General features: G+C 47.9%; 1 protein-coding gene across 1 annotated transcript; it reads right to left on the minus strand.

The window, feature by feature from the left end:
• Positions 1-5,950: 5,950 nt before the first annotated feature.
• LOC105070097 (pregnancy-associated glycoprotein-like) lies at positions 5,951-14,090 on the minus strand. The gene is made up of 9 exons (XM_010956381.3): positions 14,006-14,090; positions 12,760-12,910; positions 11,842-11,959; positions 11,638-11,756; positions 10,201-10,400; positions 9,158-9,274; positions 7,835-7,979; positions 7,649-7,747; positions 5,951-6,260 (listed from the first exon to the last, which is right to left on the minus strand). The coding sequence occupies exons 1-9, from the start codon at positions 14,056-14,058 to the stop codon at positions 6,108-6,110; spliced, it is 1,155 nt and encodes a 384-aa protein (XP_010954683.3). The 5' UTR covers positions 14,059-14,090; the 3' UTR covers positions 5,951-6,107.
• Between the last annotated feature and the right edge of the window lie 951 nt (positions 14,091-15,041).

Genomic DNA, 15,041 nt, shown 5'->3' on the forward strand with positions numbered 1-15,041 from the left:
TCTGCCTGAATAAATTATTGAAATGATAGTTGTAGAATTGTAATTTTCTAACACTGATTTCTTTTACATTTTAAAAATTGTCATTCTCTGGTAGGGAAGAGATTTCCTTTCATCTTATTTATTTTTTGTTTATTTGTTTATCTGTTTGTGTTTATTGATCAGTATGGACTCACAGATTCTCTTTTTTTTAGTGAGTTACAATCCATCACTATCATTGTTTATTTTCATGCTGAAATAGTCCCATATTTGGCCCATGGGAGTCCATTAAGCTGACTCGTTCTTTTGACACGTCCCAGGATTTATTGTGTTTATTGGTGTTGTGAGCTGAATTGTGTCTCCTCCCCGCCACCCCCCTCCAGAAATTCATACATTGAAGTCTTAATCCTCCGTACTTCTGAATGACTGTATTTGAAGGTAGGGTCCTTCAAGAGATGATTAAGATTAAATGAGGTCAGCAGGGTGGGCCCTAATCCAATCTGATAAGTGCCTTTATAAGAAGAGGAGATTAGGACACAGACGTGCACAGAGATAGGAAAGACCACATGAAAACACAAGGAGACAGGCTGTCTACATGCCAATGAGAGAGGCCTTACAAGGAACAACCCTGCAGACACCTTGCCCTCCAACTTCCAGCCTCAAGAACTGTGAGCAAATAAATATCTCTTGTTTAAGGCACCAAGTCTGTGGTATTTGTTACTGCGGCCCAAACAGACTGTTAGAATCAGCCATGTCCACACCTCCTGCTTTTGCAGGGTTTTACTCAGCACGAACTTATGATGTGGTGTTTTCTTAATGTTGATTTCACATAACAGTCATCACCAAAATATTTATGGAGCATCTATGATGTCCCAGTCTCTAGGTGACGCCCTGGGGATTCATCCAGGATCAAGACAGACCCAGATCACTGCTCTTATGGATTTTTACTCCAGGGAAGGAGACAGATAATCACAAGGTAAAGAAATAAAGGGGGAGGGTAGAGCTCAGTGGCAGAGGACCTGCTTAGCATGCATGAGGTCCTGGGTTCAATCCCGTGTCTCTACTAAAAATAAAAAAGAAGAAGTAAGTGACATGCTATGTGAAATGGTGAGGCTGGAGGGAAGTGAAAGCCAGAGAAAGGCTAGGGAGAGTTGACATTTGAGATAGAGGAGGAGTCATTTGCCTGTTGGGAAGGGAAGGAGGGGTATGAGTGTGTTTGTGACCTGAGATTCGGGCTGCACTTTTCTTTTCTTTTCTTTCTTTCTTTTTTCTTTTTATTGGTGTGTGTATGAGGGAGGTAATTAGGTTTGTTTGTTTGTTTATTTATTTATTTATTTGTTTGTTTGTTTGTTTATTTATTTATTTATTTATTTATTTATTTTTAGAGATGATACTGAGCATTGAACCCAGGACCTCATGCATGCTAAGCATGCGCTCCACCACTTGAGCTACACCCTCCGCTTTGCAATTTTCTTTATACAAGCATAGTCCACCCTCCCTGCCCTAAGAGCCAGAAGCAGATTCCTTCCTGGTGATAATTTCCCTGCTGTTAGAATTTAGGGTGGTTTCCAACTTTTACTAGTATAAATCAAATCCCTGGGACAATATTTATAACTAATAAATAATTTATAGCTAAATATATATATATTTGGAATATATTTGCCAAAGTGTGATTAGCAGGTCTAAAAGTGGGTGAGTTGATGTGACAGCGTTTCCGTATTGCTAAATAACCCTTACAGCTAGATGGACTCACTGGCCAGGTCCACCAGCACAGGGGTCAGACTGTGTGGAGAGTGAATGCAATATCCACCTTGACCACTAGATGTCAATCCTTCACCATCTGTTCCAGGACGGTTTTTTTTTTCTTCTGCGAATCAATTTCTCCAGCTGGCAACTCCAGCAAAAATAAGGTCCCCTCTTTGCTGGAAGCCTCTGTCTTTTATAGATAATGCTTAGCTTTCCCCGATCTTAAACATCAATCCTGAAAAATCTAAGAAAAGCATAAGACGAGAGGAAAAATTGCCCACGGTGCGGCCACCTGGAGATAACCACAGTTACACACTTTTGGTCTTTCTCTGGCGTGCGTATAAAACAGTAACAGCTCACACTACTATGTGGTAGGCATACTGTGTTAAAGGTTTTTTATAGATTAATTTAATCCTCATTATGGTCCTAGAAGGTTAGGGACTATTCTTTCCTGTTGTTTTTCTAGATACATTATATGTAAAACTGCTTGATGGAGATATATTCCAAACATCATAATTTCTACCATTTAAAGAGTACAGTTTAGTGGGGTTTTTTGCATATTCATCAAGTTGTAGCCATCATCCTGGTTTAAATTTAGAACATTCTCAATACCCCAGAAAGAAACCCTGTACATATTAGCAGTCAACCCCCAACTGTCTTCCTTCCAATTAGAAAGGACTACTCATTTTAAAAAGGTATTTATTTATTTATTGTAGTCATAACATTTAACATGAGATCTACAGTCTAACAAAATTTTAAGTGCCCAATACAGTACTGTTAACTATAGATACTGCCCAAGACTACCACCATTTCACTCTCAGCTTCTACAAGTTTGACGATTTTAGATACCTTATATAAGTGGAGTTACACCACAGTCATCCTTCTGTGACTGGTTTATCTCACTTAGCATAACATCCTCAAGGTTCATCAATGTTGTTGAAAGTGGCAGGGTTTCCTTCTTTAAAGGCTGAATAATATTCTATTCTATGTCTCTACCACATTTTCTTTATCCATTCATCTGTTGATGGACATCTAAGATGCTTCCACATCTTGGCTGTTGTGCTTAATGCCACAGTGAACATGACAGTACAAATATCCCTTTGAGATCCTGGTATTAATCTTTGGGAGATACATACTCAGAAGTGGGGCTGCTGGATCAAATAGTAATTCTCTTTTTAATTTTTAGTCTCTATTGTTTTCCAGCAGCTGCACCATTTTACATTCCCATCAACAGTGTACAAGATTCCACGACCTCATCAACACTTGTTATCTTTTGCTTTGTGATAATGGCCATCCTAACAGGTGTGAAGTGATATCCCATTGTCATTTGATTTGCATTTTCCTGATGATTAGTGAAGGAGGAACTGTTCTTACCCCAAATAAACAGACTAGGAAGCTGATGGTGAGAGATGAATGTATCTAGGATCGTGTGTCTGGTAGGAGTCAGAGCCGGGATTTGAACCTAGGCAGAAGAGCTCCAGGATGTACACACACTGACTTCCACGTGCTTAGCAAACCTGGGATCATGCTGTTTTGTATTCTGTTCATTTCTCTCAATGTCATATTGGAAAAATTTCTCATAACAATAAATATTCTCCTAAAACAGGATTTTAAGGCGGTTGCATGATGACTGTCTATGCTGGGACACTTGATGTTTACTGGGCCTTAGGAGGCCCCAGATGGTCCCTTTTGAAAGAGGCTCTAAGAACTACATCCTTGCCTATTTATGTTTGTGGGTGCTTCAGACCACTGCTTAAGCATAAACCTGAGAAGCAAAATTGCTGGGACAAAGGCCACACATATTTTAAGGACAAGTCCTCTCCCAATAGATGATACCAATTTACAGCTTTACAAGAAGTGTTCAAAACCTGGCTTTCTCCTGTTTTTCCCTCCCTTGTCTCTCACCAAAGGCTGTAAATCACTTTGGTCTGCAATTGGTAAAGGATAAAAGTGGAGGGTGGGGGAGGATTTTTGCTTTGAAGATCAGAATTTATCCTCATGTTGGTGGTACAGGCTACAAATACAAAGCCTCAAGAACAGTGGGGTTGGTGGGAGGGTATAGCTCAGTGGTAGAGCACATGCTTAGCATGCAGGAGGTCCTTGGTTCAATCCCCAGTGCCCCCATTAAAACAAAAACACAAAGACTTGAAAACAAAAAGAATAGTGGGATCATTAACAGACACCAGCTCCAGCCCCTGCCTTAGGCTCATCTAGGGGAGCAAAGCCTGACCCCTTCCAGGTGATGCTATGGCAGTAAGGAATGCTGAGACCATGCATGTCTCTGGATAAGGATGCAGCTGTGTGTTCTAATGGAAGCACCTACTAATTCATCCATTCATTTATTCAGCATGTATTTATTGAGGGCCTACTATGTGCGCACCACTGGGTACCGGGGCCAGAAGTTCGGAGACATCCAACATCTGTACCATGGGGGCCATGCCTTGCAGGGGGTGTGGGGAGACGGCGAGATAGTGTATGTAATCAGCCAGAGCTATCATTCTTATTCTTCCTGGTGGTTTCTCACCAGCAGAGATGTTGCTTTACGGTTCCATCCAAAGAACTACTTGGAAAATCAGTTTTGCAGCCTGTTCACTTGAGTCTCCGTTAAGCTTAGCTCATGATATTTACTGTTAAAAAAATACCAGTTCTGATCTCACCTTTGCCCCATCCTTTATCAGCTCTGTGTCCTCTTTCACCTCCTCTCATGCTCATCCCAAAGGGACTGGGTACACGTGACCCTAGACATACAGTAGATGTGCCCACAGACGGTAACTGCAGGGTTTGAGGGTGTATTTCAGGGTGGGGCGGCAAGACGGAAGTCAGTCCCCCGCCCTCCCCACCCTCTCCCTGAAGAGGAACTCTCTTACTCCTCTGGCCTCCTACCCACACCTCTGTTATTTCCTCTGTCTGGCCCTCACCTTTGGGGGTTGTCTCTTTTTTTGTCTCCATGACTCGCTGGTGGGTTTCTAGTCGGCCCTCTATTCCCCGGGTTCACCGCAGTAACTGGCACATAGTCGGTACTCAGTTAATTTGTACTGAATGAAAAGATGACAAAGGAAGGGAGACACTCCTTCAGCTTCCTGAGTAAAGCCCCTTCCTTGCGTTGAGTCGGGGTGTGTTTTCCACCTTATCTAGTCTTTCCTGCCGCTTCTCCCATCTGGGCCTCCTGCTGCCTCTGCCCGCTGCTGCCCCCGCCGTGGCCTCTGCCTGGGTCTCCAGGTGGGAAGAAGTGATGTTTCTCCTCCAAACTTGTCAAACTGCAGCAGCTCGAACCAAATGGTTTGTAGCTCTGCCCCTGGAGGGAGCTCAGAAAGGCTGAACACCTGGGTCTCCCTGTACACGAACGAGAAGCAGCCTCCCCAGCAGGCTTGGAGGCCAAGGGAAGGGCCATGCTGAGCCCCAGAGGAGTGAGAATGGCTCAGGCATCCACAAGGGCTGTCACTTGGGAAGTGGGACTGGAAAGGACACTGCAGATATCTCGTGTCTGGGGTGGAGGTACAACGTGGAACCATCCCGGCTTGAGAGGCCTCATTGCCAAAGGTCCTCTAAGATGGGAAGAATAGAATCAATTTTTATGACCCCTTAACATCCTTCTGAATGAGATGGTGGCCAAGCTGGTGGAGGAGTCACAAATACTTCCATCCTCTAGAACAGCTGTCCACCACTTTCTTTGGGGCTGCCTCTCCCCAGCTCCAGCCATGTGGTTCTGGAGGAAATCGTCAGTAAGTTTTCTCAAGGCCATGTGGCCAAGTAAAGCCAATCATAGTATCCCATTCCCCAGCCACGATGGTTGGGCCAAGGCTGGACACGTGACCTGAGGTGGGCCAATCAGAGCCATCCCTTGTACCCTGATCTTTTTTGAGCTTCTTCCCTTCTGGGTTAGATGCCTTAGGGATATAAAACCCTGGAGCAGGTGGCTGCAAAGTCCTTCACTATGTGTAGAAGCCTGAGGAAAGGAAGCTGTCAGGCCAAGATAATCAAAGATGAGAGACATGAAAGATTGAGGGAAAGAGTGAGCTGATGGCTTTTGGTTTCTTGGCTTTAGCACTGAGCTCTTTGGCTCTGCTCTGGTCGCTGTGTCCTGGATCGCGGGGTCCTTTCAATAAGCCTCCCCTTTCGTTGAAGCCAGTTGAAGTTGTACTCCTCTCACTTGTTGAGACTAGATTCTGCAGTCCTGCCTGATTAGGATGCTCCTCCCCGACCAGGTACCTGTTCATATTAGCACCACTGAGAATAATAGCTTTTATTATCTACTGAGAATAGGGCTTTGCAGAGCACCAGACAGGTCAAGCCACTGTCCCTGGGCAGGCATGCCCCGTGTGTGCATGCCTGTGTGTTTGCCGGGGCCAGGGAGATCTGGTTGTTTCCTGAAGCAACCTGAACATTTACACTGCAGGAGCCAGGCCAATCCTGTTGTTTCCTCGATCGAAAACGGTGAAATACAGCCTCAGGAAGACATCACCCAGGATCCACAGCTCTGATTGGCTCAGCTTCTCTGAGCCTCCTTCAAAGTTGCTGTAGCAGCAGCCTTCAAGACTCTGGGGGAGGTGGAAATACACACCAGTCAGCCTGAGCCCTCACCTGCCCTCCTTATCAATATCCAGAGCTGGCAGCTTCTTGGTTTTATTTCCTTCCTTTGGGAAGAACCAAATTATCAGCTGCGGGAGCGGGAGGCCCATCCAAGGATGAGAACGGCGTGTAGTTCCCCTCACAACTGCTGGTCCTGTCCTTCTGCCTGTGTTTGCTGCTCTCACTGTAAAGAATGCCTTTCTTTCTCCCCTTCCCCACAACGTGTTCTGTTTTTTGTCTCTCTTGGTGTTTTTTTTTTTTTAATCGAGGTATAGTCAGTTTACAATGTTGTGTCAATTTTTGGTGTACAGCATAACATTTCAGTCATACAGATATATACATATATATTTTTTCATATTCCTTTTCATTATAGGTTACTACAAACCTGTTCTTTAAGACTGCTGTCAGCCCCCTCTAGGCAGCCTTCCTGGACCCATGCTCACCCTCCTTGGCCATTCCAGGCTGGACTGGGTGACCTTCCCTGGGGGTTCCCCCTTCTGTAGCCCTCATCATGCTGGATCTGCCCCAGGCACCCTCGGCGAAGCCCCCTGGGGTGCCATTGGCTTGGAGCCCCGTGTAGATTTGCTGACTTACCTCAACCCAAGCAGGCCTCCACCTGCCTCCATGAGGCTGGAGGTTTAGAATGATTGAAATTCTTTCTCTTCCTCAAAGCCTTGAGGCCCTTCAGCCTCCTCTGAGGCCCTATGGAGCTGACGTTCATGAAGCCTCGACCACGTGTCAGGAGCAGTGTGGTCACTGTGTACCCTTTATTCACGGCAGCATCCAATTCCCCCACAGAGGGGGTCTGGTACCCCAATCCATAGAGGCGGAACTGGGGCTTAGCAAGGGGAAATTGCAGCCTAGGACTAGGGTAACCATATCTTTTATCATCCAAAACAGGCCACTTTCAAAATGAGAAGGGAGACTGTTCATTATTATGGCAGGAAAACACACAGGACTGTCCCCAGCCAACCTCACTTGTCACCTGGCCCATTTCAGAGATTGCTAGAACTGACTTTCCGTGGTCATCCGTCCTAGGGCCCTCTTTGAACTGAAGCTCTTTGAGGGCAGAGACCCTTAACGTTCCCCTCTCCTTGTGCCTAGCACCATGCCATCATAGGATGGTTTCACCATGTCTATTTGGTTTCACCATGTCTATTTCAGGACGATGGATATCCCAGACCGCGCTTTGCTATCAAGAGGCTGGTTTTGTGGGAGGCACTGGCCCAGCCATGGGGCTCAGCAGCAGCTGTAATGGTGCAGCTCGGCCTGCAGAGGGCCCCCTCCTCCCAGCAAAAGCCCAAAGGTTCCTGCAAGTCCCAGATTTGAGAACGAGCCTCAAGGAGTAGCCCCTCACCTGCCGGATGTAGGCGTGAGCTGGCACTGGGTAGTTGACGCCGTTGATGGTGAAGATGATGTCGGAGAGGGTGTTGATGGCGTCACATCCGATAAAGTACTGTTTGAGAAAGAGGGAGAGAGGTTGGCTCAACTAATTCTTTGTGTGGGGAGAGCCCTGAAATGATCCTGGGGATTGACCCTTTACCTCATAACCCGTGAGGGGCCTGGCGTTAATGGCCTTCTGGATGTTGGTGACCACGTTGGTTGGGCCAACCAGCACTGCGGTCCCGGTATCCACAATGGCCTGGCAGCCGCCTTTACAACCCAAAATCTTCCCATTCATGGTGATGCTGAGAGACAGAGGGACAAAGTGGACACCAGGATCACTCTGAAGTCTCCCGCCACTCCTGCCCCTTCCCTTACTGTCTCCAGAACAGCCCTCCAGCTCATGCCCCGGCTCTGCTTCCCTTTCCTATGGTCACATAACCTTCTTCGACTTTCTTTCTGTTCTTGAATGTACCAGGTTCTTTCCTGCCTCGGAGCCTTGGCACCTGCTGGTCGTCCTTCCTAGAATACCCCCATTCCCTTTGTCTGATTAATTTCTCCTCATCTTCCAGGTTCCAGCTTAATTGTTGCTTTTTCAGGGAAGTCTTTCCCCTGGACTAGGTCACGCTCCTCTCTTGGTCACTCTCTGTATAACCTGTCCCGTACCCAAATGGTGATTCCCTATTTGTGTGACTCTGCCTTACTAGATGATGCGGTCTGTAAGAGCAAGGTGTATTCTCAATGCCTCCCTCAAGGGCCCAGCACACAGTGGGTGTGCAGCATGTTTGTCAAATGAATGAATAAATGAGTGAATGAGGGACAACCAGAGACCTGGATCTGCTGTTTGACCAATAATAGGTCAACCCACATAGTGAAGATGGAGGTTCTCTGGGACAGCAGATACTCAGAGTGGTAGAAGGGAGCTGCAGGCTGCCCTGGGAGAGCTTGTCTCTCGCCACACACCCCACCCCACCCCAGCCCTGCCTGGCTCAGACGCTGAGGCCTCGGCTGGACGATGCCTGAGCTAGCCTAGAGGGCCTCCAGAGAGCACTGAAGCTTTTGTTTGAGGGTATCACGTAGAATCCCGTCAATTATTGCCCCTTGTTCTCAGGCCAGTCCTAGGTTCCAGGTTTCTGATTCTCTCTGTCACAGCCCCTGCCCCACTGTGTGCCTGGGATCAGGGGAGAGGGTGGGTGGCATGGAGCGAGTGGCGGCCAGTGGGGATGTTTCTTCGTATGATTTACTTTCAGGTCTCGAGAATGCACCTCACCTCTCTCCACTGCTGGGGAATCTCTTTCTAAGGAGATCGGTTTTCCCTGTTTGTCCAGGACTTTCCCTGTGTGTTTATATGCATGTCTGTGTGTGTGCCTCTGTATGTGTTTTTATGCGTCTGTGTATCTGGGTGTGTCTGTGAGTGCCTGCACATGTCCTTGTGCACATGTGGAGGCATCACCTGAAGGCACCCTTAGGTGGAGGGGCTTACCTGTCCATGCTTATCTGCCAGTAGAGGCGTTGGGAGACTGGCACCCACTTGAGCTCTCCCTTGTAGTAGGAGTGGTCCAGCCCACCAAACATCACCACGCTGCCATTCTCTTTCTTGCTGAGGATGGGAGGAAGAGAGAGGACTCACTGTAGGAGAATAATGGGTGGCTTTTCTCAAGCTCAACGACACTCCAGGCACTGTTTGAGGGCTCTGTTTATCCACATATCAGAGACACGACTCTGATCCCTGTTTTACAAATGTGGAGACTGAGGCACAGAAAGGTGGAGTCCCTGACCAAGGGTGGTCACTAGCTAACAAGTAGTACATAAGAGATTTGAATCAGGTTGGGCTCTGACCAATCCCCTTTCTGAAGAGGGCCCGGTCTCTGGCGGTCAGTGTCTGGAGATACCGTCAGAGGACACCGTGCTGGAGGGATCCGGCTGCCGCCCCTTCTAGCCTGTCGTTTTTCAGAAAAGTTGAGGCCCGAGGGCACTCCGGGCATGGGTTCAGGCTCACATAGGGCTAGCTTCAGGGGCCAGGAACTGGTGCTGTCCATGCCCAAGCTTCTGTTATCCTTCTCTTGAAATTCCTCATACTTTTTGAACAAGCCCCCCCTCCCCTCACCTTTTCATTTTACACTGGTTCCTGCAAATTACACAACTGGTCCTGGGCTCCCAGGAAAATGTTAGTGAGGAAGGAAAGCATTCCTGCCAATCTCTCTCCATCCTTCTGTATCAAGCCCATCAGCAAATCCTATTGCCTTTTCCTCCCACCTGTATCCTGACACTCTCCCCTCTCCCTCTTCCCTCCACCTCCCTGGACCAAGCCACTGCCCTTGAGCCCATGAGCATGGTTGTGTTCCAATAAAACTTTATTTACAAAAACCAGTGGTGGGGCCAGACTTGGCCCTGGGGCCAGAGTTGGCAAATCGTGGACTAGATGATCGCTCAGGAAACTTCTTGATCAGGTGGTCTATAATTTTTCATGCCCCTAGAAGCGTCTTACAGATGCTTAGAGAGAGGGGTTGGGCAGCTTGGACTTACGTGCTCAAGTAGAAGGCAAAGATGGGCTCCTTAAGGAGACGTTGTTTCTTCAGGTTGTCGAAGACGGGGGTGGTCCCTACGATGCTGAGGGCGGGGTAGCCCAGGCCCAAGATGCCATCGAAGACTGCATGTTCCAGGAAAATACCAGGCTCCTTCTGGCTCATGCCAAATGCTTGGGACCCAATGACAAGGTTCCCAATCTGTGGGAGAGGACGGTGTCCCCATGTCAAGGTCTGGGAAGTAGGGCTGGGGCTGGGCTGGGGAGGAGGGTGGTGGGGAGATGCTGACAGCCCTGCAGAGGAGAACTGAGGCCAGATTGTGCTCTGGGTTGACCTCTGATGGTTAAACCAAGCCAGGACCTGAAGGCAGCTTCTGCTGTTGTGGGCTGGTGGGTTTTAACCCACACATGCTCCTCCTGCAAACGTCATCGGAAGTTTGTCCAGTAGGCCCTATGCCTTCTGTCCAGGTAGGGAAACTGAGACTCAGGCACAATAGTTCCCACTTGAGGGCAAAATGAGTAGAGGCAGGGTAATGTTCTCTTTAGCATCATGATAATCAATTTGATGACAGAAATGGGGTGAATTCATTGCCATTCACTGGATTCTGCATCCACCCAGGGAGACAGATGTCCATTATACAATGTAGCTGCCCTAACCCTAACCCTAACTCTAACTCTATGTAGCTGCCAAGGGTTCTTATGAAAATTCTGCCTGGGAAACACATTTTTGGGTGGTGTATGTGAGAGAGAGGGATAGAGAGAGAACTCTGGCACTTTGGGTAAGAGGAAGCCATAGTTTTTTATTAGCTTCTCAAAGGACCCCTAAAGTAAGAATGCATTTATTAAGTCCTTCCAGCATCTGTGGTGCCTTGCTTTCCATGCCTGGGTGCCTGAAGCCCTTGGCTGCTCCTAGGGGCCCCCAGATCAGTTCCATCCTCTCCCCACCAAATACCCTACACCTACATGGGTCCTGACTGGCCAGCCGAGCTCTGCTGCTTACCAGGTGCATGACCTTGGCCAAGGTCCTCGCTCGCTGCACCTCAGTTCCCTCATCTGTGTAATGGAAATAGTAACAGTACTTGCTGTGCGGGGTTGTTGCAGGCTTAAGCGAGTTATTATAGTGAAAGTGCCCAACACAGTGTCTGGCACAGTCTGAGCATATAAGAGTGGGTGGTTTCTTTCCCATCCTGGCTCCCAGCAAAATGAAACTTGAGGTAACTGTGGGCAAAGGAGCTGCAAATCCACACCCCAAGTCACAATTCCGGGAGTTTGTATGTCAGCAGGGGGACTATCTCCACAGGGACACAGCCCCGCAAGGCGGGCAGTCAGCCACTGGGGGACTTTGAAAAAGGCAGGCCCTCCCCGCTGATGCTGTCTGTCCTGCAAGCAGCGGTCACTCCCAGGGCCAGCCCTGACTCAGCCTCTGGTTTCCACGTTACCCGAACGGTGTCATAGCCGAGAAATCCTGCTATCTTCCCAGTGCCATAGGTGATTTCGAAAGATCGGCCTTCGAGCGAGAAGGTAGTGGACCGTGGAGGGTTGAAGACACTGTGATTAGCTACAAAACAAGAGGTGAGTGTCCTCAGGACCCAGACGGGGTGGGGGTGGGGAGCCTGAGATGGGTGGGCTGCGGGAACACTCACCACAGGCCTTGCTGTCGCAGTAGATGGAGGGCACCCACAAGTTAGCTGAGCCTGTGTCAAAGACAACCTTGAAATTCTGAGGGGGTGTTCCAATGCTGATGTCGGCGATGTAAACCAGCTAAAGGGGCCAAGGAAGGGTGGTTAGGGCAGGGCGCAGCCTCCCTCGGGGTTCCCAACTGCCCCACCACACAGCCTCTGCTCAAGCCAGTGCCTTCCTCTGAGCAGCTCCCCAGTCTCCCTGTCAAGGCCCAGCCTCAGTGCTGCCTTCTCCAGGTGGCCCTCCTGGGTCACCCCAGACCACTACCTCTGAATTCAAAACATGTCCTGTCAACACCACACAGTTGGCTCCTTTATTTGACATTTATTTACTCTTTGCGTGTCTCTCAGGCTGGGCTATGCAATCTTAAAGAAGAGATGAGAGCTTTTTTTTTTTTTTTTTTAACAATCAATAGCAATAACCAGGATGTTAGATTTTTATAGTGTCACCCACTATAGGAACTCAATAACTTTTTCTGGTGTCATTATTGGGTCTGTGAAGGCTGACCTCCCTCTGCCTGGGGTTTCAACCTCCACTGGCAATTGGCTTTACCATTTGGTCAGACATAGCTCACCCTTCACCTGTAACTCAGTGGTTCACTTAGTGCGGGAAGAACAATCTCCCTCAAACCAATGACATATCTTTGGTGCAGAGATGAAGGTTTACCTGCTACCGGGTTTTTGCGGAGCCCAGTCACCACAGACCAAGAGTTGAGGGTGGGACCTCATTTTCCTCTGGGGACGGAGTCCTTGTTCCCCAGTGTTTCTGCCTCCTGCAGGAGCCCCCAGCCCCAACATCCCGGCTGGTACCTCCGCAAGAACCCTAGTGCTAGGCCAGACCTCTAGGGGGCGCTGTGGAGCACCATCCCAAGACACACTCACATCTAGGTAGTTCCTCAAGGGTTGAGTATAGACTCTCTTCGCAGGAGCCGTGTTGTCGCTCAGGCGGTAAGTATACTGCTCCAGGAAATCTTTCAGCATGTTTTTCTCCCTGAGGTTTTCTCGCATGGGCTTGACCTTTGTTAGAGGGATTCTTTCACAGAGCATTGGATAAAGGAAACAAATAAGAGGCAGCAATTAACTGTCTGTGTTATAACGTGACCCACACACCTTACATTGCAATGGCACTGCATATTTTTTCCAAGCATTTTTATGTGTGCCATCTTATTATCTGGACACAATGCAAAGACCATGGCAAAGACCCAGGTTTAAAAAGACCTAGGGTCTGTCGTGTAACTTTGGGTAAGCCATATGATCACTTGGAGCCTCAGTTTCCCCATCAGTAAAATATAATACCCCACACCCCGACATAGACTGCTTTGGGTATTAAGTGAGATGATGGATATAATGTGCCTAGTGTACAGAGAGTCTCAACAGTGACAGTCATTACTATTGCTGATGTCATCTCACTGTATCTTTCTCAAAGAAGCTTTGGGAGGGAGGTAGAAGGGGAATCTTTACCCTCTTTTTACAGGGGAGGAATCTGAAATGCAGGGAGTTTGTGACTTGGCTGTGGTCACACTACTCATTAGTGGTAAAATGGCCTAGAAGTAGCCCTCCTGATCTTTCTCCAGGGTTCAAGCAGAAAGAGGGGTGAGAGAAGAAGCCACAGGATGGGGAATAAACGGAGGATAATAAGAGGCTAGAGAAGTTAGGAAGAATCAAAACAGGAAAAAACACAGAGAGTTCTGCATGCACAGAAACATCCAAAGAGATGGAGAGATAAAAGAGAGATACAGAGATGAAGACACAGAGCCACATAACACACAGAAATGGAGAGAGAGCAGACAGAGGACCTAGAAGCAAATGCAGGAGAAATGCTGTTTCATAGAATCACACCTACAGTTGCACAGGCTGTGCACTGACTAATTCCAAGGAGGGCCATTTTCACAAAGCTCGTGATGGAACCAGCACCCTTCTCCGCTGAGTTGTGCAACCCTGCAGGCCTACCCCAAAACCCTTAGGCCCCTCCAGTGCCCCTGGCAAGCTACTCATCAGTAAGTGAGAGTTGAACTTTAAGACAGTCGAAGAATTACATTCCCCTCTAACCCTGATGGGCGGCAGTATAAGAGGATGACAAGAAAAATCCAGAAAGAGAGGTGATGCCATTTCCAGTCCCTGTACTTACACGATCATGCACTCTGAGAGAGCCACCAGCCCAAGGATACCAAGCCACTTCATGCTTCCTTCCTGGGTTCAAGTACTTAGAAAAGAGTGGGTTCTGAGCATGCAATGGTGGCCAAGAGTTCTTGGTTATATATGCTCTAATCTACCCTAAAGGGCCACTAGTGGACCTGATAAGAAATACAAGCCTTTTGATAAGATCTTTTCCTCCATCAGTATCCGTGGGGAGTGCACCTAGAAAATTCTCAGAATGCAGACATTTCTACTATAATTTCTTCCTTGGGGCTTGGCTGAAAAACCAAACCAAGCCGCACGGACTAACAATAGGGAGAATCTTACTACCTTGAAGATGAAACACTGCCCAAAATGTGATAAAGAGAAGTGCTAGGGGCCATGCTTGACATCCGTGATCTCATGCAGTCTTCCTAGCAACACCATGATGTGTGCATCACTGTCCTCAGCTGGGGAGGAGATTGCTAGGAGGAAGAGTGGTCAACTGGCAAAGTGAAGACTTTGGAGGCAGCCCACTGATGCAAGAGTGGCTTTAGGTGGTGGGACAGATGGCACAGATCAGGGGCACCTAGGAGGCTGATCTGCCTCAAAGATCTAGGCTAGAGTAACATTACAATTGTACAGTTTTAACATCGGAAGGAAGGTGATGCATGTATCCAAAAGCTATTTTATTCATCCAACAGCCATTTCCGGAGGAAATGTTGGGGTCTGGGTTAGATGCTGGAACGTTAAAGTCAAGTGAGAGACAGACAGTCCTTGTCCTTGGGGAGCTTGCAGTCCAAGGCAGTTCTCACAAACTCATGGCCCAGGAGGCAAGAGAAATGAATGGAGGGGTTAGATGGGTGTCATGGGCATGGGGCAGCCCATGCCCCACCACGGGGGGCTGCCTCTGCTCAACTCCAACCGGCGACTGCCATGCTGGAAAGCAGGCTGGTTGGCCAAGTTTTCAAGAGAAATCAGAAGTCTGGATATTTATGTAAAATCCTCTGATTTTAAATATTAGCAACTAATTTTTTTTTTCGAAAAAC

This window comes from Camelus bactrianus, chromosome 10 (genome assembly GCF_048773025.1).
Source record: "Camelus bactrianus isolate YW-2024 breed Bactrian camel chromosome 10, ASM4877302v1, whole genome shotgun sequence".
Classification (NCBI taxonomy): domain Eukaryota; kingdom Metazoa; phylum Chordata; class Mammalia; order Artiodactyla; family Camelidae; genus Camelus; species Camelus bactrianus.